We start from the raw sequence: 25,079 nt of genomic DNA, 5'->3' as shown, positions 1-25,079 counted from the left end.
TATATATATATATATATGTTCTGGAGAACCAGGTTGCTTCTCACAAGATCCCTGGTCTTGGCCAGCAAGGATATCTGTTCCCACCCCAGCCAGACATATACCTGTATATACAGCTACATAGTGGATGATCTTATAGTGGGTCTTCAGGAAGAACCAGGACAAGATCATCAAAACCAGGATAATAAAGCAGTCCAGCAGCTGTAATGCAGGTCAGTTAGTCAAACAACAGCTTGCACTGAGAATTTAAATCAGGTTCTGATTTTGTCAATGTGTTACATGTGACACCTTTTGAAATTACCTTTGCTACCGTTCAAAAGTTTGGTGTCAGTAAATTTGAGTACCAAAATTCATACATTTTCAATTCATTACATTTTAAAATATATTTAAACAGTTATTTTAAATTAAAACAGTATTTCACAATATTATTTTTTTTACTGTATTTTTGATCATGTAAATGCAGACTTGGTGAGCATAAAAGACTTCTTTCAGAAAACTTTCCAACCCCTCCACTTCCACTTTGGAGTGTAAGTGTAAGTGTATACCATCACATCCAGAAAAAGCTGTCACCTGTATGCTGGTTAATGTGGTGTACTGACATGCTTTCACCACTGTGTAATTTGCCTCCACATCTGTCAGTCACAACAATAGATACTTCCACCATTTTGTCTTTAAAATCTGCAAAATATTGCCATCCCCTACATTAAAAGAGAGGCAACCTGAATATTACATGCCAAAAAAGTGGATAACACTAGCAGATCTTTAGTGATTGAACAAGAATGAAACACATTCAATGAAAGTATATAATTAAACTGCTGATGAACAAATACCTCTTCTGAAGATCAGTGCCACGGTGTAAGTGATGCCCAGAAGGGTGTAATTAATGAAGCTCTGCAGCATGGGTGTATTCAGATAGTAAACGGACGCCAGATACTGAGATGTTACAGCAGTCCCACAGATCAGTGCTGAGAGGCCTTGTCCCATCAGCAAAGTTTTGAATAGTTGCCTGTAATGAACATTGACTTGAATAACTGTGCACCATTTGATGAGGGTTTTCATACTGGTATGCACTATAAAGTGTAGTGCTCTGAATATAAAGTATAATGTATTTAAAATATATTATTATGATTAAACCTGACAGTGTTGCTATTGTTAACTGTTAACTATTAAAATAGTTCATGTCTTGATCAGTAATTGAAATAAAGCAGAAAAAATATATAAATATTAGATAAAAATGCAAACTTAAAAAACAACAACTTAAATTGCAATTAACTGAAAAAATAAATAAATAGAGTTTTAAAAAACTAATAAAAATGACCAAAGCACATAGCAACAATTATAAACTTAACTTAAAAAACTAAAACTTAAACAAAAAATATTTTAAATAATTATTAAATAATTATAATAATAATTTTATAGCAGAGAGTGTCCAGCTGCTGCTGAGGCATCTTGTGTCTCCTTTGTGAACTCATTCATGTCTAAAACTGAATCTCAGTGAGAAATAAGATCAGTCATTTACAGTTTAGAAAACAAAGTACACAGCAGCAGGGATCTTGAATTCACAGTGAGCTAATCTTGAACTTTAAGCTATAGGTTGACAGAGAGAATAGAACACAGGCTAGTTCACATTTCAAACCATTTACCTGTTCAGACTCAAACGTATGCTGTAAATGTAAAACTGGTTCATTAGAGACATCAGACACTTCTTTGCTCTCTTTTTTGTGCACTTTTGATCTTCACCATTTTATAATAATAAATCTGCTCCTTCTGCCTTCACATCTCCATCTCAGATTGTCCCCAGTTTCCATTTCAGAATCTGAAAACTATTATACTTGTCTAAAAATCTAATATTACTAAAATGCGTGAGTTGGTGATTTGCTATAGACCAATATTGTAAATAGAGGAATATCATCTTGATAAATATTATCAAAAGTGAGAATGATTAACCTCAACAGCTCTTACAGAGTGTTTTGTATAAGGGTTGGAGTCTACTTCTAGAGTATTTAGGATCAACAAGCAGTCACAAGCCAAAGCCTCGTCCAAGGTAGACGTACTAGAAGTGGTCTGGGAATCTGTAGCACTTCCAGTTTGAGATCCAGAGCCGCTCTGGGCTTCATTCCCAAGTGTTTTTGTCTGTTTATCTGTCCAGTTGGGTCCGTTCTCCAGTATGCTCAGGATCAGAGGGACTGTGCTGAGAAGTTGTGGATGAGCAACCATGCTTGCGTCTGTGCTGAGAGCAGCCAATAGAGCAGTGCCCAGAGAGATCAACTCCTCTGGGGGCAACCCGGAGCTGTCGTCACCCCGAAATGCTGTAACCAGAAGGCGTGCGGGAAGATTTAAACCTACCGCTTCAAAAATCCGATGTAGAGTCCCGGTATCCAGCTGTCCTGCTGGACACAACCTTGTGATCTAAATGCAAGAGAAAACAATGAGCAATACAATATATGTTTTCGGTATAGGGTGGATGAAGAGGATAAGCTGTTGTTTACCAGGAGAAGTGCTGCTAAAATGTGGCTGTCATTCTTGGCATGAGTGAGAGCATGTAGACAGCGCTCCAGAACCTCTCTCTGAGACGGAGACAGGCCACTGGGGTCAGAACTGCTCCCTTCCGCTGCATTTGGCTCCGTACTGGGTGGATGCTGCGGGGTAGGGACTTCCTCTGGGATGAGATGACACCCATTCTCTGCCATCTTCTGGGCCAACCTGTAAACAACCATCAGATATGCATTCATGCATCAGAAGTTGTTAACTTCTTTAGATACTAGTCCAAATGTATGCATATAATGCCTGGTGTGTAATTAACTTACTGGTAGTGCTTCAATATGTTAGATTCAGGACTGAAAAAAATGTCCAAGGCATAATCAGGTCAGCAGGTTAACAGGTTTAAGAGTTCACGTCAGGTTAAATCACACAGCTGTGAAGGTAAATGACTGTTGTTTAATGTTTTAGAATTGTATTGTAAAGAACTAACGTTAAGAGTTTACATAACTAAACATACTTGACTAAACATACTTTAAAACCATATTCAACACATATAAATGTCTTAAACTACGTAGACTAGTGTAAATCAAATTTAAAAAGCCATAAATATATACCATATGCAATGAACAAACCTGGAGCTAGACAGAATTCTCGCACACACGTTGAAGCTACGTGGAAACGGAAAAACTCGCGAGACATAACGAGAGAAGTCGATTTCAAAATAATAGTCTTCTGTAAACGAAAGAAAAACAGCAATGCGGTGTGTGCGACGGATTTTGCGAATAATATTGAGAACTATGTTTTTTTTTTTTTTTTAGAAATGAAAAGTCTTAATATCTGTGTATGTGCGCATTTGTAATGGAATAACACAAATATGATCCCAGACTGTGAAAACAAGAGGGCTTTTATTTTATTAAGCACGTTGAGTAATGTACCTGTATACGCAAATAACTCAAAAACAAAGTAATAAATAGTAAAGTAAGGTAACTTACATTAGGCACATGAATACTTAGAGTGCAAATATTGATATTATGTTATATTGTAATATAAATATTAACATTAATAATACCAAAATCTAAAATTAATTAAAAATAAATTAATACAATTAAATAAAACACTAAAAAGATTTAAAAATACTGATTTAATATAGTACATGAATAATTGTATTAATAAGATATAAATAATATCAATACAATATACTATTAATAATTATAATTATAATATTATATTAATATCATACTATAAAACAAGCATTAATAGAACCCAAAATATTAAACCTAAAACAAATGAATGAATGAATAAATAAATAATGCGTTGCTTTGCTTTTCCTGACTGGAATTACAAGTACCTCTATGTAACACAGGAAACAGGAAATGATGAATCAGGAAGCATAATAATGGAAAGTGTGAATACTGTGGAGAGAAAGAAACAGTAGACCGTGTTTTATTGCATTGCCAGAAGTATGATTCAGAGAGAGAAATTTTAAAGAATGCACTAAGAGAGAATGGAGAGCAAAATATCAGTACTATTCTTAAAAAATCTGCAGATGATAAGGGTTGGAGTCTACTTCTAGAGTATTTAGGATCAACAAGACTAATAAATAGAATTTGAGAAATATAAGTTTATTGATTTTTTGTTTAAAGGTTGATTTATTTATTAATTGGGGTGTTGTGTATAGTGATTTAGAGCCTGAGTCCACACTCCAGATCAGTGGGTGGCGGTAATGCACCCGAAAGCTGTTTGCCAACCTCCAATAAAAACAAAAGAAGAAGAAGAAGAAGAAGAAAAAGAAGAGTGTTTTGCGTTGAGTCTCCAGCGCCACAGATGGCGCTAATGAATCATATTTTTTCCTGAGCATCGACACCGGTAAAGAAGGATGCACGTCAGCACAGGGAAATAAAACGACTGTTGACTGTTCACAATGATGGAGGATGAAGAATTAGAGTTTGTGGAAGATTTGGAGGCGATATTACACCTTACTCCAGAAGTGCAGCTGGCCATTGAGCAGGTAACTGATGAATTGGCGTTGTGTCTGTTTTTAATGCAGTGTCAGAGAGAGCATACAAGCTGTCAGCTGTTGTCTTCTCCAGAGATGCTAATTGCCAATTTGATACAACTCCATTAATGCTCACAGTTTCAGTCAAGTCTGGTTTATTGATCATGTTACGTATTAGTTTACGTGGATAGCTGTTGTCAAAACGCCAGACCAGCAAACGCAAATGTGTCATTGCTAGCTTGTTATTTGAAGGCAGACACCTTGACACATCCAGGGTTTTCTACAAGGGAGTACGTGTAAAAGATGAATAAAATAAAGAATTTGCACTGTAATGCAATTGAAGAATCGTAAAATGGACAACTGTTAGTCTGTTTACAACGTTAGTATAAAATGCTAAGAAAATGTAGCTTGTTGTACCGATGATCCAAGTGCTTGCTGATAGTCTAGAAATATTTAAAACCTTTTAAATGGTCAGCATAGTTTTATCTCTAAAAGAGTTCTTGGGTAAACATTTATATATTTAAACTGACTATTGGTCCACGAATGCATCCTAAGCTGAAGTACTCTGAAATGCATTAGTTAAGAAGCAGATATGGATGGCAGCAGGCCAAAAAAAACCGTCCCGAGTAATGTTTAGCTAAGTACAGTGAGGAAAGAGCAGTGTTGGGGGTAACGCATTACAAGTAACATGAGTTACGTAATCAGATTACTTTTTTTCCAAGTAACTAGTAAAGTAACGCATTACTTTTTAATTTACTAAAGAATATCTGAGTTACTTTTTTTTTTCTCCCCAATTTATTGATTGACAGCTCTCCTGTCCCCATGTTGAGAGAAATCAGATGTTACTGTAGTTCTAAAATAAATATGAATATGCATTAATTCATCTCACTCACAAAAAAAAACACAGATTCAGTATTCCTCAAAATGAATAATAATAATGCAGCTCAGAATATGATGCAAACCTGCAAAAATTCAATGTTAAATAACACAAATATCCTTTATGTATTTAATCCCATTCTATTAACCAATGTCTTTGCTTCTGACCTTCGATGATCCAGTTCAACCATACTAATAAGCAAAAATTACTCTAGACAAATATTAGTGTGTCTTTTTTTATTGCTGAAGTGTGTTGAAATTTCTTCTGCATTCTACTGTACGGATTTACTTTCCCTTCAGCCTGAGGCTTATTCATTTCACTTTTGGTGTGAAAAGGCTTTTATATTTGCCAAAAATATAAATTTTTTTATTTTAAAAATAAACAAGCAAGCCCTGTCCAGATTTGAAAAGTAATCCAAAAGTAACGTAATGCATTACTTTCCATAAAAAGTAACTAAGTAACATAATTAGTAACTTTTTTTTTAATTTAGTAACGCAATATTGTAATGCATTACTTTTAAAAGTAACTTTCCCCAACACCGGGAAAGAGTATGTGACTAAAGCATCAACATTGCACGTGCAGAATTGTTTAATAATATAATGGTTAGTCAAGCCATATTCATTCTTCTACTATCTCCACTGAGTCCAGCATAAGATCAGTAATACAGCTGGATCTCTTGATCTATTTGTTAAGGTGCCACCTGAAGTGTAGAAACGCTTTTTGGTCACTTCAGACTCACAGAACATCTTTAGATACCTTGTGGCTACCTGGTCTTCATTCAGCAGAGCCTGTTTTTCTGGTCTTGGCTATATCATATGTTATCTGCTCATTTGTTTTAGGTTTTCCCCAGCCAAGACCCTTTGGATAGAGCCGACTTCAATGCTGTTGAATACATTAATACATTGTTTCCAACAGAACAGGTGAGTCTAAATTAGAATACTTGAGCAATGGTCGACATGATGAATGTATATCTTCATTCAAAACCTTTTTTGTGTATTTGCAGCATTCTACTGTTATATACTGTTAGCATTGATAATACAAATAATTAATAAATCTAATTTAACGCCTGTGTTTAGGTCACCCATATTGATGCAAGTGACCAATAATTGCTTTACATTACTGCAGAAATTCTCCTCTATTGAATGTTCATATTTTTTGCCACTAGAGGGCATTATGCTCTCCAAGCATGAAGAAGTGACTAATAAGATGTTGATTATTAATAAAAGAGATAAAATTAAAAAGAATAGCTGATGTATTTTAATAGAGATGTTTTCCTCCTACAAATTTTTATTTTTATTATTATTTATTTATTTATTTTTTTGTAGTCTTTGGCGAATATAGATGAAGTGGTGAATAACATTCGACTTAAAATCAGGTGAGTTTTTAATATTTAGACCCTGACATGGTCTGCATTCATATATGGAGGTTCTTTAGGTTTTCAGTATTTCAACTGGTATTGTAAATAATTCTTTTAATCAGACGGTTGGATGACAACATCAGGACAGTAGTGAGGGGACAGACTAATGTGGGGCAAGATGGCAGACAGGTGAGTCCTTTGGTTACACATTCATAATTCATACACATTATGCCACATGGGGTTCTAGGCTAATTGGGGTTCAGAGTCATTTTTTTTATGACTTTCTGGTCACACCTAATTTTAAGGTTCAATTCTCACTATTAACAAACTTTTCTCAAACTCCTAATTTGCTGTTTGTTAGTAGTTAGTAAGGTAGTTGTTAAGTTTAGGTATTGGGTAGGATTAGGAATGTAGAATATGTGCTTTATAAGTACTAATAAACAGCCAATATATTAATAATAGGCATGCTGATAAGCAACTAGTTTATAGTGAGAATCGGTCCCTATACTAAAGTGTTACTGACTTTCTTTCTTCTGTGGAACACAAAAGAAGATATTTTGAAGGATATTTCAACTGTTTTTGTTCATACAATGAAGGTCAAACAATTGGTCTCCACTGACTTTCATTGTGTGGACAAAAAGACCTACATTTTTAAAATACATTCTATTACACTGCACAGAAGAAATAAAGTCATACAGGTTTGGAATAACATAAGGATGAATAAACAGTGATAGAGTTTTCAATTTTGGGCAAACTGTATGTGTTTTTGTACTCCGTTGTCAAATCATTGTAGTGGTTAAAGCAGCTTATGAATGTTCCTCGTGGTGAACCACTCTGTCCACTTCACAACGGCTCTCGACACCGTGGTTGTTTTGTGCATCTCTTCCATCTCACATCTCTGGAAGTGACCAAGGTTCTTCAGAGTCCCATGTGCTGTCTCTTCCTGGAAAGGAAGGCGCACTTTACTCTGAATTTCCCTGTTCTCAGCAGCATTTCCATTCCACATTGTGGTTTAGTGTCCTGCTATTTCTTGGCCCAGGCTGGAAATGTTGATTCAACACAGATCTGACTGAGGTGAAATGCGACCCCTTTATTGAGATGTAGAAAGGCAGCGTGGTTTAGACCTGCGAGTGGGTTCTGCTGTTCGTGAATAACCCAGCATTCACCACTTGTGGAAATTGGTTGTGTCTGAATAGATCGCCGTTAACGCTGGGCCACGAGTCTCACGGCCCGTAACCTTCGGAGTTGTTTCCACAGAGCAGAGGAAAAATCCTTTCAGCAGATGGAACGGTGGGGAAGTGTGGATTACACATGTAGCTTGAGGCTGGGAGTGATGGTGGAGACAGAGAGAGAGGACTGGAAAGACCCGCTGCAGCTTCTTTTTTCTTTTTTGTTTAGTCTGTGCAGTATTTATCAGTGAGATGGAGACATCCGTGTCTGAAACGGGATCCCAGGGGTCTGCTTGATGACATTTCTAGCTGTGTGGAGGAGGTGGACGGATGTGTTTGTCTTAACCGAGTATTTTCACATTCTCCCCTGTGGTACAGAAAATGCTAAAGTTAGAATTGGTCACTTATTTGTGACTGAGTCAGGGCTCTTTGAAGTTTGGATGAAGCTGAGGGCCTGATAAATATTATCTGAGACAGTCACAACACAGATGTTCACCCAGTTTAAAGACCCAAACTCTTCTCTGGTATTGTTATTGTATGCCTGCTTGTAGATCCTAGTTGTTTTTGTATCATTGAGATACTGTTATATTTAACATTTTTAATTTGATACTTTTCGTTTTCATTTTATAAGGTTTTTGCAGGTCTTAAATCAGAGCAGAGTGTCTTATTCATTGCATGAAATTATGCATGCACTACAATACATGAATATCTTCCTTAGTATGTTTGTCTTTTTTCAATACAACTATTTAAACATTCCTAAAAAAAAGAGACATTTTTTAAGTTTCTTGTTTTACTCAAACTCACTACATTTTCAGAAATTTCTCAGAAAACAAGAAGACCGTGAAACTGGAAAAATACAAATACTGAGGAAAATTCTCTTTTTTGCAGTGTGATCTTAAGGTGCAGTGAAAGTTATTTCCATATTCTAGTGGTTAGAAGCTATTAAGTGGCTTAAGCTGTTTGGTTTTTTAAAATGAATTAAAAAGAAAGGGAGATCTGTTGGAAATTGTTGAAACTTTGAAATGTTGCTAGTACAACACATTGTCTGCTCTAGACATTTCTATTTAGAGAACATATTGACGTATTATGCTCCCTTTGATTTATTCCTTTACATTTTTTGGCTTAGTATTAAAATCTTAAATTTACCTTCATAAAACCTACTGAAATGCAGGTTTTAATTTTTTTGATTTGTTTTGTCATTTCTAAGTAGTAGTTTTTTAATGTCTAAGTAGTGTTAATAAATTTTATTTCAGCTTTAATTTGAGTTATTTTAGTGCATCTAGTAAAGTTAAGCAAAATGAAAATGAGTATCTAGACAACTAGCTGAAATAATTTGAATTTTGAAAAATATTTCAAGTTTATTTTATTTCAAGTAATGGTTTGTATGGTTTTCTCTGATGTGGATTTAGTATAATAATTAGCTGGTCACCACACTTTGTTCTGTTTACTAGGAAAAAATATACTTGGTGTCTTTGCCCAGCTTTTCTAAACAACATTTTTTGTGGTTCTTATCAGAACATTTACAGTGTGTGGAAAGTTCTATTCTAGACTATTGTTAACTGACAACAATGTATTTGGAAATATTTTTTGAATTGGAAAAGCAGTTGACAGTGTGGGGAAACTTGTTAGATGTGTGATATCATTCATATAGGAAAGTCAACAGTGGGCCAAAGCATTTGGTGCAAATAAATTGAGGACAACCCAAGCTTTGCCTTCCACTTTGTCTCACGCAGGGTTTGAGCTAATATACATTATTTTCCTCAATGCTGCAGAAAGTTCCATATAAAAAGTTTGCCATGTTGTTGTTCCCAGATGGAGCATTCAGATGAGAGGTTTATAGCTGTCAGGGAGCCAGTTGGGATCAGGATGTCTCGTGTATTTTTTGGCATCTGGAGCTGCTTATTAGGAATGCCGAGAAGGAGCCTCCCCAAGAATGTAGTATAAATATTTAATCTAAACACAGGATGGAAAGTTTACTGCATGTGTGGTTTTCTATCAGTCGTTATAGACCGATCCCTGTCTGTCCCTTTGGAGTTGTTTTAGTCATTTCTTAAAATAAATAAATAAAAAATAACCCAACACTTTTTTTATTGATTGAATGCCTAGGTTTTAACCCTCTGTTGCAAACATTACAAAAGCAGAGTGGAGTAATAAAGTTGACTTTAATAATGGATAATATAAAAAACATGATAGCTGCAACAGCTATACACCTGTTCAAAAGGTTTTTTTTAAATGTTTTTGAAAGAAGTCTTTTATCCTCATCAAGTCTGCATCATTTGATCAAAATACAGTATAACAGTATTGTGAAAAAGTATTGCAATTTGAAATTGTTTTCTATTTTAATATATTTAAAATGTAATGTATTCCTCTAATGGAAAAGCTGAATATTCAGAAGCCATTACTCCAGTCTTCAGTGTCACAAGATTCTTCAGAAGTCATTCTAATATGTGATTCTAGGCAATATTTAAGAAGTTCCTTCTAATAATATTATATATAATAATATTTATAATTTCAAATGTTTTAATTTGAAAGTTACTCACAAACAAATGTGGATCATAGTTTGATGGGTTAAATTTGAGGGCAGTTCTGCAAAACAATAATGTGTGTCCTCCACATGGCAGAAAAAGTTTTTAAAATTACCATATCCATTAAAATAGCGGTAGCACTTTAGTATAGGGACCAGTTCTCACTATTAGCTAGTTTCTTATTAGCATGCCTATTATTAACATATTGGATGTTTATTAGTACTTATAAAGTACATATTCTGCATGACCATGTTCTACATCCCTAAGCCTACCCAATACCTGAATTTAACAACTACCTTACTAACTATTAATAACCAGCAAATTAGGAGTTTACTGAGGCAAAAGCCGTAGTTAATGGTTTGTTAATAGTGAGAATTGGACCTTAAAATAAAGTTTGACCAAAATAGCCAATTTATCATTACACAACATGCTTAATATCTTGCAAAACAATGAAAATTGTAGCTCTGAGATAACACTGTACAATGGAGGGTCAAAGCCAGGCACTTTTCTTCATAATATTTTCAGCATTTTAAGAAATAATTACATACAGGATAATTACCAATAGTGTATGTGTGGAATGCTGTACATGATTGACAACATAATCACTGAGGAAATAATCACACAGTCTCATTCCTGCCTGTCAGCATCTATTAAACTGTCCTAATGACCAACATGTTTCTTTCTCAACACTTCTACATATTCTTTGGTTGAGTCACAACACTACAGGGAAATGAAGCAGGCATGCCAGCATCCATGTCGTCCTATAGTCTGTGGCCTGCCTAAACCATCTGGGGGGGAAACATCCTGAAACTGCAAATAGAGTCCACATGCGAAGCAGCTGCTGTCCTTCCTGCCAGATCCAAATAAACCTCTTTCTCATTCTCCTGATCAGCAGTATAAGAAGGAAACCCAGGGACTGTCCTCCAACAAGCAGTCCATCTTTCTAACCTTCAGAAATCAGTTCTGGATGCACCACAACAACGTGGCCCCTTTAAACTAGTTGCATCCCAGTTAACATCTGCGCTCTAGTTTTGCTTCTTATTCTGAGCTGGTAGTCAACACTGCAATTTGAAGAATCCTTTCATAGAAAGGAGGAAGCATTGCTGTTAACACAGTGTGTGTGTGTGTGTGTGTGTGTGTGTGTGTGTATGTAGCTCAAAGCATCTCTGTGTTTTTGAGGAGGCTTGTAAAAGTGGTAAATTCCAGGGGGCAGCTGGTGCCGGCTGTTAGCATTCCATTTGCCTGTGAAGGAGCGAGGCAAAAGACACGGCCAAACTCTCTCTGCTCTCAGCCTAGGCACGTCTCTCTAAATACACTGGCAACGGCCAGTATTCCCGCTCATTCAGTGCTGCAGCTGCTCTTGAAGGAAGTAGTAATTATGCATTGTCAGAGTCCAAACACTGGCCGTGTGGCTGCAGTGGGGGGGCCGTGACTGTGCATTCGAGTGGCCAGGAAGATCAGATCCCATCAGGGCCAAGCCAGGAGCCTTGTGATGTGGTGGCATCAGGTGGGGCAACATGTGGAAGGGCCAAAATTGCAGCTGCTGTAGCCTAGCCCTGCAAGAATGTCAAGTAAAAACTGGTTTCATCAGGCCATGCGGTTTGTTCCCCACCCTGGTGAAGTGCGGAGATCTTCCTGCTAAAAATAATAAAGTGTCTGGAAGGTCAGGAGGCCAGGCAGGAAGCATGTTCATTAAAACATCATTCAGCCTGTATTTTCATTTAAAATATGAGTCCATTATTAATTGCTTTTGATGTGGTGGAAAAGATTTAGATTGAGTGTCTGTTTTTCGAATCGCATAGTTTGAAAGCGATGAAACCAGCCCAACACAAACTCAACTCAAGCCATTGAACTTCAGGTTGCTGTTTCATGGAAAATGGCGAACTGACAGCGAGCTGTAAGAAAATGCTACCGCGGTGCTGTATGGGTCATCTTAGATCTTTTGTCTCCTCTTCCAGGCGCTGGAGGAGGCCCAGAAAGCCATCCAGCAACTCTTTGGCAAAATCAAAGACATCAAAGACAAAGCGGAGAAATCGGAGCAAATGGTGAGTAAAAATAAGCCCTCCAGACAGGAACCTAGTCATTTAAGGCCTGAAAGTCGACCCAGAGTAAATAGCCATTCACCACCCACCCACCCCAACAGGCTGGGTAACCGAGGCACAAGAAACTGTGACATCCTGTGGTTTTTGTCCACAGCGCTCTTTTTGAGCCCAAGGTAATGCACTGGCCATCTGTGAATGTAATGCAGTGCAGATCAGAAGAAGGGCAAGGGGAGGAAGGCAGGAGAACAATAGCAAAGCTCTATGCCTGTGTCTTCAATATGGTGAAGCGATATAAAGAAGGAATGCATGATATGTTGGTACCATATAGGTTATTGGCTGATATTAAAATGTTTTTAGTATTGAATAAATATTAATAATAAATAGGTTTTCGTATTGAATTAATAGTAATTGACATGTGCATGTTTATTTCCTCTAGTTTCACATTTAGATTGCCTTTGCCAACATGTATAATAAAGTTCTTGACAAATATAATCTTTAGCAAATCTCAAAATGAATCTCCATTTTACACTGGATATTACTGTGACGCTTACATTAACTTATAACATTTAAAATAGTTGAAATGTTTTCAAATGTTTTTAAGTGCTTTAAGTTTTATAGAATCTTTAATATTGGCCATTTATTAGTAATTTATAATGAAATTATAATATAATAATACACTGTTCAAAAGTTTGGGGCTCAGTATTACATTTAAAAAAATTATAATAATAATACTTTTATTAAGCAAGGATGCATTAAATTGATCAAAAAGACCATAAATACATTTAAATGTTACAAAAGTTTTCAGTTTCAAATTAATGCTTTCTTTTGAACCTTATATTCTTCATAGACTCTGTTTTCAACTTTGATAGTAATAAGAAATGTTTCTTGAGCATGAAATCAGCATATTAAAAAGATTTCTGAAGGATAATGTGACTGGAGTAATGGCTGCTAAAAAATTCAGCTTTGACATCACAGGAATAAATTACATTTTAAAATAGATAAAAATAGAAAACAGTGATTTTAAATTAAAATTTTAACAATAATAATTGCAGCCTTGGTAAGCATGAGTCTTTTTTTTTCATAAAAATTAAAAACCTTATCAATCCCATATTTTTGATCGGTATTATGTAATAAAATGTAATATCATATAATAAATACAATCATAATATAATAAGTATCAGTCAAAATTGTAATATCTGTGTATCTCTAATGTATCTAAAATTGTGCTTCAGGTGAAAGAGATCACGCGGGACATCAAGCAGTTGGACCACGCAAAGCGTCACCTGACCACCTCTATAACCACCCTCAATCACCTGCATATGCTGGCTGGCGGTGTGGACTCCCTTGAGTATGTTTATTCAAGATACCTTCTCCCATGATCAGTCCATTTGTTCAGTGTGCTAAAAGCTTGTCTCATTGCACCAGAGCTATGACTCGAAAAAGGCAGTATGGGGAGGTGGCCAATCTCCTTCAGGGTGTAGTCAACGTCCTCGAGCACTTCCAGAAGTACATGGGTATCCCCCAGATACGCCAGCTCTCAGAGAGGTAAGAACACAAGCCTCACTCACACTGTTTATTTGACTAAATCATGGTGCTGAGAGTCTGTAGATCCTGTTTATGTTTACTGAAGATGCAGCATGGGAAGGAAATCTGCTTCACAGTGTCTCATTATTTACTTTTTCCCCCCAGCTCTTTGTTATGGGGCTTTCCCAGAGGAGGTGCTCTCTCTGGTTTGGGTGGTGCAGTCAATGTCCCCTACAGGCTTGGAGACTAGGCCTTTTGTTAGGAAAGAAACAGGGTTCCGGTCTCTACGATTCTGCACTTCCCTTTGCTTGTTTATGTTGGATGCTCTGATAAAGCTGTTGTTTGCAAGGAGGGGTGTGTTTGATGTGGAAAAAACGATTCCCCTGATTGTTCCAGGTTCTAAATGTTTCTCTGGAAAACATGTATCCGCGGTTCCTTTTCAGTGCCCCTGTTGTCAAGTTTACCCCTTTGTTTCTTTAGACCTCTCACAGACGGACCTCATATGTTAAACGCCGTCCTTGAGTGATGATGAGAGTTTGTTTGGTTGAGCATGCATTTGTACGTCAAGCGAATCCAGTGTTTTGTTAAAACAGCATTTAAGTTTGCCAAAGTACATCAGTGGTTTCTGACCGCTGCGTGACTCTTGTTTTTTTTCTTGTCTGTTTCTTTTGTGGTGTAGAAAGATTATATTTGATGAGGGTGGGGATTGTGCCTAGGAATTTACAATGTAAATAATATTAGCCCCCCTTTGGCGATCAGATGAACTGATTTTAGCCATGTTGTTTTGAACTACACAAGCTTACCACATATGAAGTCTTGAGGAAATTCTTATGATGTCTAATTGGATTTTTGTAATGCTTAATATTAGTGCATGCCAAATATGGAGAAACTGAGATGCTTTCGTTCTGAGCCCGACTGTCCCTAAATGGAGATGTCTGGTTGGTTTTGAGGTGTGGCAGAGTTGGTTCGATCAGGGGCGGCAGCTGAGGGATGTGCTGCGGTTCAGACAGTTTCGAGGTCTTAATGGAGCTGGTGAGAGAGCAAACTGGCAGCCATGTGCCACGTTGAAGACTAGTGTCTGACTGGCAAGCGCATGTGTCTCCATCTATCTCTTTTGCTCGCTCTCCCTCTAAGTATCTTGTTTATTTTGGATGGCACTTGTGTTGAGTCTGCTTACGCCAGCAAATAATCCAGAAATGAAAAGTGCATCTTCTATTCATCAAGTCGTGGTTCATCCAAACCCTTTTGATGGGATTGGGCTTGCTTTACACTGCCTCTTAGATCTCTGAGGTCCAAAGTACAATTTGGCCTTATTAGTTAATACAATTTGAATTTGCATCTGTTTTCTTACATGTAGCTGTTATTTCTGTCTCTGTTCCATTTATTTTCCCAGCGACAGTTGTTCTAAGAGCTGCCATCATTTAAAGAGATCTAGGTAGAAGGCTAGCTATTCCCTACAGAGACTGGTACATAGGGATAGACCATGACTAGGGATGTCAAAAGTGCTGGTATTTAGTTGAATGTAAAAAGATGTAGTAAATATACCAGTTTTTCTACAGTACATGCTGGGCAAGGAAAGCTTTGTAGTGACGTGACGTGAAGGTCAGCTGGCATGTCTTGGTCAAATTGCCTGTTTTGATGAAGTAAACGCAGTTGGTTTGTGAATGTAAGCATGCAAAACAAAATGTTTCTCAAAATATGGGATCTGTGCATTAGGCCTTACAGTGTGAATGTAGTAGGCCTGCCATTGCCATTAATATTAATCAAACAATATTTACAAGAAAAGGAGAAAGCTGCCCTTAATTTATTCTATTCATTGCTCAGTCTTAATCTTCATTTGAATGACTGTTTACATAAATGCTTACTTGGGGGAAAAACATATTTAGAAATAAAATTTGTGAGTTTTTTTATATTTAACATTTTAATTTAATTAGTGTGTTCAGTAGTAGCCTATATATGTTCATACAGAGTATATTTGTTCTAATGGAATTGGTATGAAGTATTGTAAAATTTCACTTGTACTGCTCTAGATTCCAACATTTTGGTATCATGAAATTATTGCTTTTAAAACTAATTGGACACCAGGGAATCCTGAGACCACCTGGTGTCTTGTAAACACTCACCCATCTGTTTCGCCTCTCCTCAGAGTTAAAGCTGCACAGAGCGAGCTTGGCACGCAGATACTGGCCGACTTCGAAGAGGCTTTTCCTGCCCAGGGGTCAAAGGTACAGATGCAGTGCTCTGATGAAAAAGTCTCTGTATCATTCCTGTGACACATTTAATTTGATATTTACAGAAATCTGGAGGTCCTAGCATTGTTCTCAGAGATGCCTGCTTGGTGGCGAATGTCCTGGATCCTCGGATTAAGCAGGAGATCATCAAAAAGTTCATCAGGCAGCACCTTTCAGAATACTTAGTGCTCTTCCAAGAAAACCAGGATGTAAGTGAAACCTTGTGTGTCCTGTGCATGCTGAAATTGTGCTATACTATCTGACTTGCGGTCTGTGTTCTGTTTGTCCTGAGTACAGGTGGCGTGGCTCGACAAGATAGATCGGCGCTATGCGTGGATCAAGCGTCAGCTTGTGGACTATGAAGAGAAGTATGGGCGAATGTTCCCGGAGGAGTGGTGCATGACCGAACGCATCTCTGTAGAGTTCTGTCATATCACCAGGTACTGATCAAACACCTCACATTAATGCTGCATTCACATAATGTTGGTCAAAAGTTATTGACCTGTGATAACCGTTGATGTCATTAGTCAAATTTCCATCCACATTTGTATGCAAATATTGAAAGATAGAATGTTGGCTATAAATAAGATATTCATTATTCATATTTATTCATGTTTATTCAGATTTTTCATGTAAGAAATTCACAACTTGGATATAAAAATAACTAGAATTGATCTTCTAATTACATTCTATGAAAGCTTTGATTTGTGTGATGTTGAATAAAAACATCCAAAATGTTTTTTTAACTAAAGATAGTTACACTTCTGTTCAACTTTGAGTGCAGTAAGATTTTTTTGTCTGAAAGAAATTTATACTATAATAATTGTAATAATATTTCAGTAATACAATATTACTGTTTTTACTGGAGTTTTGCTCGAATAAATGCATCCTTGGTTAGTATAAGAGACTTCTTTTAAAAACATTTAAAATTACTATATCTGTATACGTTATATATTGTAATTGTATTTTATTATTATTACTTATATATACTTAATCCTCTCATATGTATTGAATGTTTTTTTTTTGCGTTTTACCTTTTTTTGTCATGTCTTATCTCATTGCCTCAATAAATAAAAAAATTAAAATAAAATAATTCAAAATCGTACCCGGCCCCAAACTTTTGAAGAGAAGTGTCTATTGCTAGCTCTACATTTAAAAAATTTCCTCAAAGTTTTCTGTTTTTCAAAGTTTAAAAAAAGTGAATACTGAGTTGTAGCATTTATAGTGATTATGTATTTTGCTGTCTTCAATAACAAAGCCAGACATGGATACTTCTTGGTGTAATGAGTGCTGCCATAGAAACAAATAATTTTTGAGTCTGTAGACATGAGCAGTTCTGAGTAGAGTTGTAATTAAGGTAATTCTGACATGATGTGAGTGTAGCATAAATCCTCATTATCTCCATTACCCCATAGAGAAAATACACCTGGGGCTTACATGTGCATTTAGTGGTTAGCTTGAAAGACTAGACATTAGGCAGCACACAAATATGGCATGATTTAGCAAAAGACATAATTGTGCACAGTATGACATGAATGATTAGATGGAAAGGAACTGGTTACATGTCTGGGATTTCAGTAGTGGTATTGACAGTCTAAAGTAGGCTATGTGTGTGTATGTGTGTTGTCTATAGTCGCATTCCTCTCAAGAGAGTCATTACAAAACCCTCAGTGCCTGGAAAGAAAGTTTGACGTCCTCTGTAATCCCATCTAATATATTTCTTTTTTTTGACAAAGCTTTATGTAAGAATGTATACACCACACCACCATCATCTTCTCCCTCCGTAGGCTTATTTTCTTCTCACAAAACGATTCTTTTTCAAGCTGACAGTAACTGGATCTTGTCTTTTGAATACAACACTGATCCACTGTGGTTTCTTTGAACAGCCAAACCAGGCATCTGCACACACTGGCCTATAAAAGCATTGACCTGAAGACTTAGTCTACTTGGCACATTAGGTTTCGCTCACAACCTTGTCTGTGTCTGTGTTTCGTTTGCTCATCAGAACCGAGCTGGCTAAGCTGATGCGAACCCGTGCCAGGGAGATCGAGGTCAAGCTTTTGCTCTTCGCTATTCAGAGGACCACCAATTTCGAGGGACTGCTGGCTAAGCGCTTCTCGGGCTGCACCTTAAACGACGGGCCTGGGGTGAGGCCATGCTTGCCTGTTTGCAGGCGAACACAAAAGGATTTTACTGGGATGTGAACATGCTGGTAATCTGGCTCTTGGGTGATGTTTGTCTATGTTTCCTTTGCTTTCTCAGCAGAAAAAACCTGAGACACCTTTAGAACCAACAAACCCCTTTTTAGAAGACGAGGACAACGTATCAGAAAAGGATGAAGATTTGGATAGAGTGAGGCTGCTTATCTTTATTTGCACTCTGTTATGCAGGAATGACCACATTTGAACCATATGCAGTCTACTCCACCCATCTTCTGATAGAAACTGATACCGCATTTGGTGCCATTCCAACATGCAATTTACATTTCTTTCTAATGTAGATTGATTTGACTCGCATCTGAACTATGGCCCGGATCAGGCGCATATTCTCTGGAATTGATGTGTTCTGAAAACATTCAAGGCATCGTGTGTTTACAAGTCTTTATTTGCCGTCTATTTATCAAACTCTTAACGTATACTTTAATATAACAGCTTGACTTTGGCTCAGTTATTGCATACTTATTTTCTTTTATCTTCAAATTGGCAATGATGTTCTCAGTATCAGGTGTTGTAAGAAGAGTTCTGATGAATTGGGTTCCTTAGAAGTTCACCGTTATCACTGTGGTGTTTCACAATAGAATTTCCTTCCACTTTACATTACACTGGTGCCACTGTAGCACATGTTAGGGTTATTATCGTTAAGTAAAACTAAAACCAGAAAAATAATTTTCATTACTTGAAATAAAGTAAACATAAATGGAAATAAAATTAAATTAAAAAGTACATAAATATATACTTAAACCCACTTTATTTTATCTGGCTGCAAAGGCAACATTTTCCATTTTTATTCAGTTTATAAAAATAAACATTAGAAAAGACAATAGAAAAAAAGTTATAAAATTATTTTTTTCATCTTATTTTATCAAGCATATTTTTAGTATTTTCTGTAATCTTATATAATTTTTTGTTTAACATTAAGTAAATAAACAAAGTAATAAATACAAGTTACAACAATACAACTAATAAAAAAAAAATTTTAATTTTTTTTTATCAGTTATTTTTTTTATACTTATTTTATTTAATCTAGTTGGCAAGGTAGCACTTCTCATTTTGTTTGTTTAACTTGAAGTACTAAAATAACTAAAACTATGCAAAACTAAAACTGATAAATACATATTAATTTATTAATTAAATGTCTATATATAAAACTATATTTAAACAAAGCAAAACAACATTTAATAAAAACAACAAAATGATTTTAAAATGAAACAGTATTTAAATAAAATTAAACAAAATTAAACTATTAAAAAAATATTAATTAATTAATTAAATAAATACAAAATAAATTATACTAAAATAACGAAGGCACACTTCTTCAAAAAATTCCTGATTAAGAAATATTTTGCTGTTTACAGCCCAAGAAGCCGAAGGCTCCAGACAACCCCTTCCACGGCATTGTGTCCAAGTGCTTTGAGCCTCATCTCTACGTTTACATCGAGTCACAGGATAAGTGAGTGGAATGTCCTTTAACATTGTGCACAATCATATCAAATGAGTCACACAATAAGAAGTCCATTCATTTAAGGGTCCTCCTCACCAACCCCCATTTTTGATGCACTTGGTTTGTGATCTTCCCTTTCTTGTACTCCCCTTTTTAGTAGTTCCCTTGTCTGACTCTCTCCGCCTCACCACTGAGGAGAAAATGGTTCCCATTAGCCGTTAACCACAAATGCTTCAGACAGCCTGAAAACAGCAGCTGATTTCTTTCTTTACTTGTCTTTTCTCGTTCTTTACCTCTCGTTTTTACCCTCTCTCTAAACCCACGAGGCTCCCAAGCAAAGGGCTTCTTGTACAGGCCCTTTTCTGGCTCATGTAACACTCTGTTGGCATTGCCTAAAGCAGAATGACCTTTCTGTTAACAATGGCTTGCATTATACCAGTTCACACTGACCTGCCTGGCATGAGAGTGTCCACATTCTTCTCTTGGGGTTAGCATCTATCTGATTACTCAGTGCTGAGAGAGATGGCCTATTTACTGACCTGACAATACATTGCTGTTCAAAGCAAGTTTAACACATTGAGATTTCAGTCATAGTTAGATGTGGCGTTTGCGTTGACTTAGTTTTAAAAAAATATTTTTTCAAATTTGACAATGCTAATTTGACAAAAAATACAAACAGTTAACAAGGTTTTATTTTATTTTATGAATTTTTTTCCAACAAAAACAGTGTCATTCAAATTGATCCCCCAAGAACTTTGCAGATGTTTATTTTATTTTATTATTTTATATTTATTTTATTTTATTATTATTTAATTATTTTTCATTTTATTTCCCCAAAAAGGTCAACCTTGCAAATTAGTTTTAATGTTGAAACTAAGCAGTGCTGAACACATTCAAAACATCTAGAACTTAACCCATCCAGGTGTCTTTGATAATAAAATAAATAAATACATGACCACAGATGTAAAAATTAATTCATAAAAAGAAAATGACAAATTAAAATATTAGTATATATTTTTTTTACGGTCTGTATAATGTTTTTTTTTTTTTGCCATGTTCAAATCCATTTCACAGAATTATGCAGATTTTTACCTCTAATAGTGCAGGAAATGCAGCTAAAGTCTGCACATTCCGTCTAGGCCTACTATAATTTATCGTTTTTGTTTTCTGTCTTAGAAATCTTGGCGAGCTGATCGATCGTTTTGTTGCTGATTTCCGGGCACAGGGTCCCCCTAAATCAGGTACAGATGAGGGAGGCGCTGTGCTCCCCAGCTGTGCAGATCTCTTCGTGTACTACAAGAAGTGTATGGTCCAGTGCTCACAATTGAGCACCGGAGAGCCCATGATTGCTCTGACCACAATCTTCCAGAAGTATCTGCGCGAGTATGCCTGGAAGATCCTCTCTGGGAACCTACCAAAGTGAGTCGAGCCACCTGACTTTCTCCCTTTTTGATAGTTAAAGTTTAATCCTCCTAGTCACTGGGGCTTTTATTTGGGGTGTTATGCTGTGGTGATGCTGGAAAGGAGAGCGAGTGGTCGTCTCTGTGTGGTCGCATTTGTGGGGTTTCTCTCTGCCGCTCTTCAAAGGAAGAAAAATCCCCACCCGTCGCGTTGTGTGGTTTACCCTGTATTGTCTTTGGGAGTTTCAAAAAATATCTTTGTTTTGGAGAAGCTGTCTTGTGGTTTCCATGCAGTCTTTCTTGTGTTTCTTTTAGAGGGAGGGCCGGAGGGTTGAGTTAGGGTGCTTTGGTAACTATGTTTGTGCATGTTTGCATGCAGGACCAGCACCAATAGTGGTGGTCTAACCATCAGCAGCCTGCTGAAGGAGAAAGAGGGATCAGAAGTGGCCAAGTTCACAATGGAAGAGTTGTGTCTTATTTGCAGCATCTTAAGCACAGCTGAATACTGCCTGGCTACCACACAGCAGGTCACCCACCACACATGCTTCATTCACATGGTACGAATGAATAGTTTTTTTTTAATGATGCAAATGTCCTATATCATGTCCACAGCTGGAGGAGAAGCTCAAGGATAAGGTGGACAAGACCCTAATGGAGAGAATCAACTTAACTGGGGAGATGGACACCTTTAGCACGTAAATACGTCACACTAAGTGACCCTCAATGCTAAGTAAAAACATATTTGCCAAAGGAAATGAATTACTAGTAGTTGAATCTCTCTGTTTGGCAGGGTTATCTCAAACAGTATCCAGCTCTTGGTTCAGGACCTGGATGCTGCATGTGATCCAGCCCTCACAGCTATGAGCAAGGTACTATATCAGAACCAAAGAAGTTATCAGATGATATTAAAGTTTTTATAGTTTCATTTATCATACCTGCTGATATTGGATATTTAATTGAGATTCTAATTTCCCAGATTTTTTAGTTTTAAATCACATTTGCTTTTATCTAAAACTCACTTCAAGTTAATCTATAAAAACACTAATAATTTAATAACACTGTTGAATGTAATGATTATCCATTTCCATATTCTACATTAGAATGTTGTGATGCCTAAATGATTATTTGAAAAAATGACAAAATGATACAAATAATTTTTATATCGGCTGTTTATCGGTTATCGGCCATAACATGAAAATAATTTAGCTTATCAGTATCAGGCAGAATTTTTTGTCATTTATTTTTATATTTTCAGCTTTTATTTTAATTTCAGCTTAAGTTTCAGTAATTTTGCTATGTGCTTTTCTCATTTTTATTAGTTTTTTATGATTCTGTTTAGCCTTAATTTTAATTTACAGGTACGTTTAATAATTTTAGTCAATATAATTTTTTTATTTTTTATTTCTTATTGTAGTTTCCGGGGTTTTCATTTTTTTCACATAATATTAATATTTTTTTATTTCAACTTATTTCAGTTTTTAATAGTTTTAGTTTTAGTTCGCAGTAACGTTTGAGAGTGTCTTCTAGCCTTGAAGTTGACTTTGTGAATGTTTGTACAGATGCCGTGGCAGAGTGTGGAACATGTGGGAGATCAAAGCCCGTATGTGACCTCTGTAATCATGCACATCAAACAAAATGTGCCCATCATTAGAGACAACCTGGCCTCCACCCGGAAATACTTCACCCAGTTCTGCATTAAGTTCACCAAGTCAGTAACGCAGCCACTCACTAATCAGTGCAACACAAGCTCTTTCATAACACAGCGTTTGCTAAACTCCTACTGACTGTTTTACTTTTTATCCATTCGTTTCAGCTCCTTCATTCCAAAGTTCATCAACCACCTGTTCAGGTGTAAGCCAATCAGCATGGTTGGAGCAGAGCAGGTAGGTGGAGATTCAGACACTGGGATGTTTGGGTTTCATGGACCTTCAGAACACATTACCTTATTTTCTTTCTTCTGAACAGTTACTTCTGGATACACATTCCCTCAAGACCGTTCTTCTAGACCTCCCTTCCATTGGCTCTCAGGTGGTCCGTAAAGCCCCGGCCAGCTACACCAAAATAGTGGTTAAAGGAATGACTCGAGCAGAGATGATCCTCAAGGTGGGAAGGTGGCATTCACGGCCATTAAACATTTGCGAATTCGCTCTCCCGATTCTGTTTTAAACAGGCCTCCTTGATGAGAAGCTCAATACAGGAAAGTCTTTAATGATCAGCTGCTCATAAAGCTCTGCATGGTGCAGCACTCGGTTGGAGTTATTTACTAAGCTGTGTGGTTTAATCATCTGGTTTAATGAGCTCTCTCTGAGCGACAGGAAGTGCTCACATGCCTTGGCTTTCCTGCCTGCAGCCTTTAGCCATCCACAGTTTAAAAATCCTCACTCATACAGTAGATCTACTTATATTTGCATATAGACTTGTAACATACAATTGGTTCAGACTTGTCCACTTTTTTATAACATTTTTCTAATTGAAGTTTTTTTTCTCTCACTACAAATTAGATTAAAAAGCTATAATATTAAGATATAAAAGTTGATTTGAAATTTAATTTGACATGATCACAACTAAGTGTTTGTTGTCCCTCTTTTTGCTTTATTGGCAGCAGCATTCAAGCTGCATAAAATGTTTTTCGTATGCGATTTGTCTGTTCAGACCATTGCGGAAAAAAAGGCAGATGGGCTTAATGAAAATGCAATTTCACACTCTGACAGTAGGTGGCTGCTAAAGCAGGAAAACCCTGGTTACCCTGGTACACAAAACTCTGTGCACCTTTCTGTTTTTGACACCTGCGTGTCATGGAGAAAAAGCGAAGTCAAATAGTATTTACAACTTTTCAAACAGCTGTTCTAATTTTAGATTTTTTCGCAATGACGTTTATCAAACAACACTAAATACAATAGTACAGAGACAACAAAGATGTTTCGGACTTCTCCTCTACAATTCATTGTCAATTAGTGAAACAGTCTGTTCGTAGTCGTAGTTTTGTGTGACAGCAGTGTCTCCAGGCACATGACCAAAAGGGTGAATCGTATTGATTGGCCATTTTTCTATACAAAGCGATAGAAAAGAGGTGAGAACACCTTTCCATAAAAATCTGTTGCATAGATGGCGTGCATATGTTCATGTCTGTCTGAATAGATGCATTAACATCCATGTAGTCAAATTAAAATATTTATTGCACCAGATTTTTGCATCAAACATTCATCAAACTAGTGTGAACAGGGCTTAAACCCCTTTTAAGATAAAACAAATTGTCACCCAAACAGTGTAGGGATGAATATTGTCATTTTTAAAACTTTGGGGGAATGATGATTTTTCACCCAATTATGCATCTAGTTTTCATAAATGGTCCGGGAAGACTGACAATTTAGTTTTGAACATTAGAGGATGTCTACATGAATTCAGAAGCAAGAGGAAAGTCATGTTTTCTATGAAATGTCCCCTTTAATATTATGTGTAGACAGATGTTCTGGTTGGACGTCTGAGCTATCAAATACAACAGGAGGAATGGATGGCTTGTGCCTCGGGTGGATCTTCCACCCCCTGATCTCCAGACCCACCTTCTTCTCCCTGACCCCTATCTCCAGCCCTACACATGCTCCACAGGCTTTTATTAGACTCTCCGGGGCTTTCCTGCTTCTGGTCTTTTAACTGCCTGGAATTCAGCCTTAATCCACCTAATGCTCAAACTGGGTTCAGCTCTTAATTGTGCAAGATCATGCAAAGATAATTTAGAAAAGACGAAAAACACTATAAAAAAAAAAAAAAAAAAGGGCCCCTTTGAAAAGGCTTAAAAAAAAAGATCAAGCTCTTAATTCCC

General features: G+C 36.6%; 3 protein-coding genes across 4 annotated transcripts in view; 1 reads left to right on the top strand and 2 right to left on the bottom strand.

Annotated features, from left to right (window-relative positions):
* LOC107585610 (solute carrier family 35 member F2-like) overlaps window positions 1-1,056 on the bottom strand; it is a 3,279-nt gene extending 2,223 nt beyond the window's left edge. Inside the window, 3 exon segments of the mRNA XM_016272700.1 lie at window positions 45-198; window positions 568-695; window positions 828-1,056. Coding sequence (XP_016128186.1) covers window positions 45-198; window positions 568-695; window positions 828-1,056 — 511 coding nt within the window.
* An 867-nt stretch (window positions 1,057-1,923) lies between these two features.
* Window positions 1,924-3,165, bottom strand: LOC107585609 (uncharacterized). The gene is made up of 4 exons (XM_016272699.1): window positions 3,111-3,165; window positions 2,805-2,847; window positions 2,487-2,700; window positions 1,924-2,406 (listed from the first exon to the last, which is right to left on the bottom strand). The coding sequence occupies exons 3-4, from the start codon at window positions 2,685-2,687 to the stop codon at window positions 1,924-1,926; spliced, it is 684 nt and encodes a 227-aa protein (XP_016128185.1). The 5' UTR covers window positions 2,688-2,700; window positions 2,805-2,847; window positions 3,111-3,165.
* A 1,131-nt stretch (window positions 3,166-4,296) lies between these two features.
* vps53 (VPS53 subunit of GARP complex) overlaps window positions 4,297-25,079 on the top strand; it is a 24,753-nt gene continuing 3,970 nt past the window's right edge. Inside the window, exons 1-20 of one of the 2 annotated variants that reach the window (XM_016272658.1) lie at window positions 4,297-4,486; window positions 6,191-6,271; window positions 6,677-6,726; window positions 6,831-6,897; window positions 12,361-12,447; window positions 13,677-13,792; window positions 13,870-13,989; window positions 16,115-16,193; window positions 16,265-16,408; window positions 16,497-16,639; window positions 18,205-18,346; window positions 18,465-18,551; window positions 19,774-19,868; window positions 21,036-21,278; window positions 21,639-21,786; window positions 21,872-21,954; window positions 22,050-22,128; window positions 22,819-22,967; window positions 23,073-23,142; window positions 23,225-23,362. In XM_016272658.1, coding sequence (XP_016128144.1) covers window positions 4,400-4,486; window positions 6,191-6,271; window positions 6,677-6,726; window positions 6,831-6,897; window positions 12,361-12,447; window positions 13,677-13,792; window positions 13,870-13,989; window positions 16,115-16,193; window positions 16,265-16,408; window positions 16,497-16,639; window positions 18,205-18,346; window positions 18,465-18,551; window positions 19,774-19,868; window positions 21,036-21,278; window positions 21,639-21,786; window positions 21,872-21,954; window positions 22,050-22,128; window positions 22,819-22,967; window positions 23,073-23,142; window positions 23,225-23,362 — 2,208 coding nt within the window. In that variant the 5' untranslated portion in view covers window positions 4,297-4,399. Of the gene's footprint in view, window positions 4,487-6,190; window positions 6,272-6,676; window positions 6,727-6,830; window positions 6,898-12,360; window positions 12,448-13,676; window positions 13,793-13,869; window positions 13,990-16,114; window positions 16,194-16,264; window positions 16,409-16,496; window positions 16,640-18,204; window positions 18,347-18,461; window positions 18,552-19,773; window positions 19,869-21,035; window positions 21,279-21,638; window positions 21,787-21,871; window positions 21,955-22,049; window positions 22,129-22,818; window positions 22,968-23,072; window positions 23,143-23,224; window positions 23,363-25,079 lie in introns of both variants that reach the window. The other variant, XM_016272657.1, reaches the window with a different exon arrangement.

This window comes from Sinocyclocheilus grahami, unplaced genomic scaffold, assembly GCF_001515645.1.
Source record: "Sinocyclocheilus grahami isolate Dianchi unplaced genomic scaffold, SAMN03320097.WGS_v1.1 scaffold72.1, whole genome shotgun sequence".
NCBI lineage: Eukaryota > Metazoa > Chordata > Actinopteri > Cypriniformes > Cyprinidae > Sinocyclocheilus > Sinocyclocheilus grahami.
The sequence above is the reverse complement of the archived record's forward strand: the minus strand, read 5'-3'. Positions and strand labels throughout refer to the sequence as shown.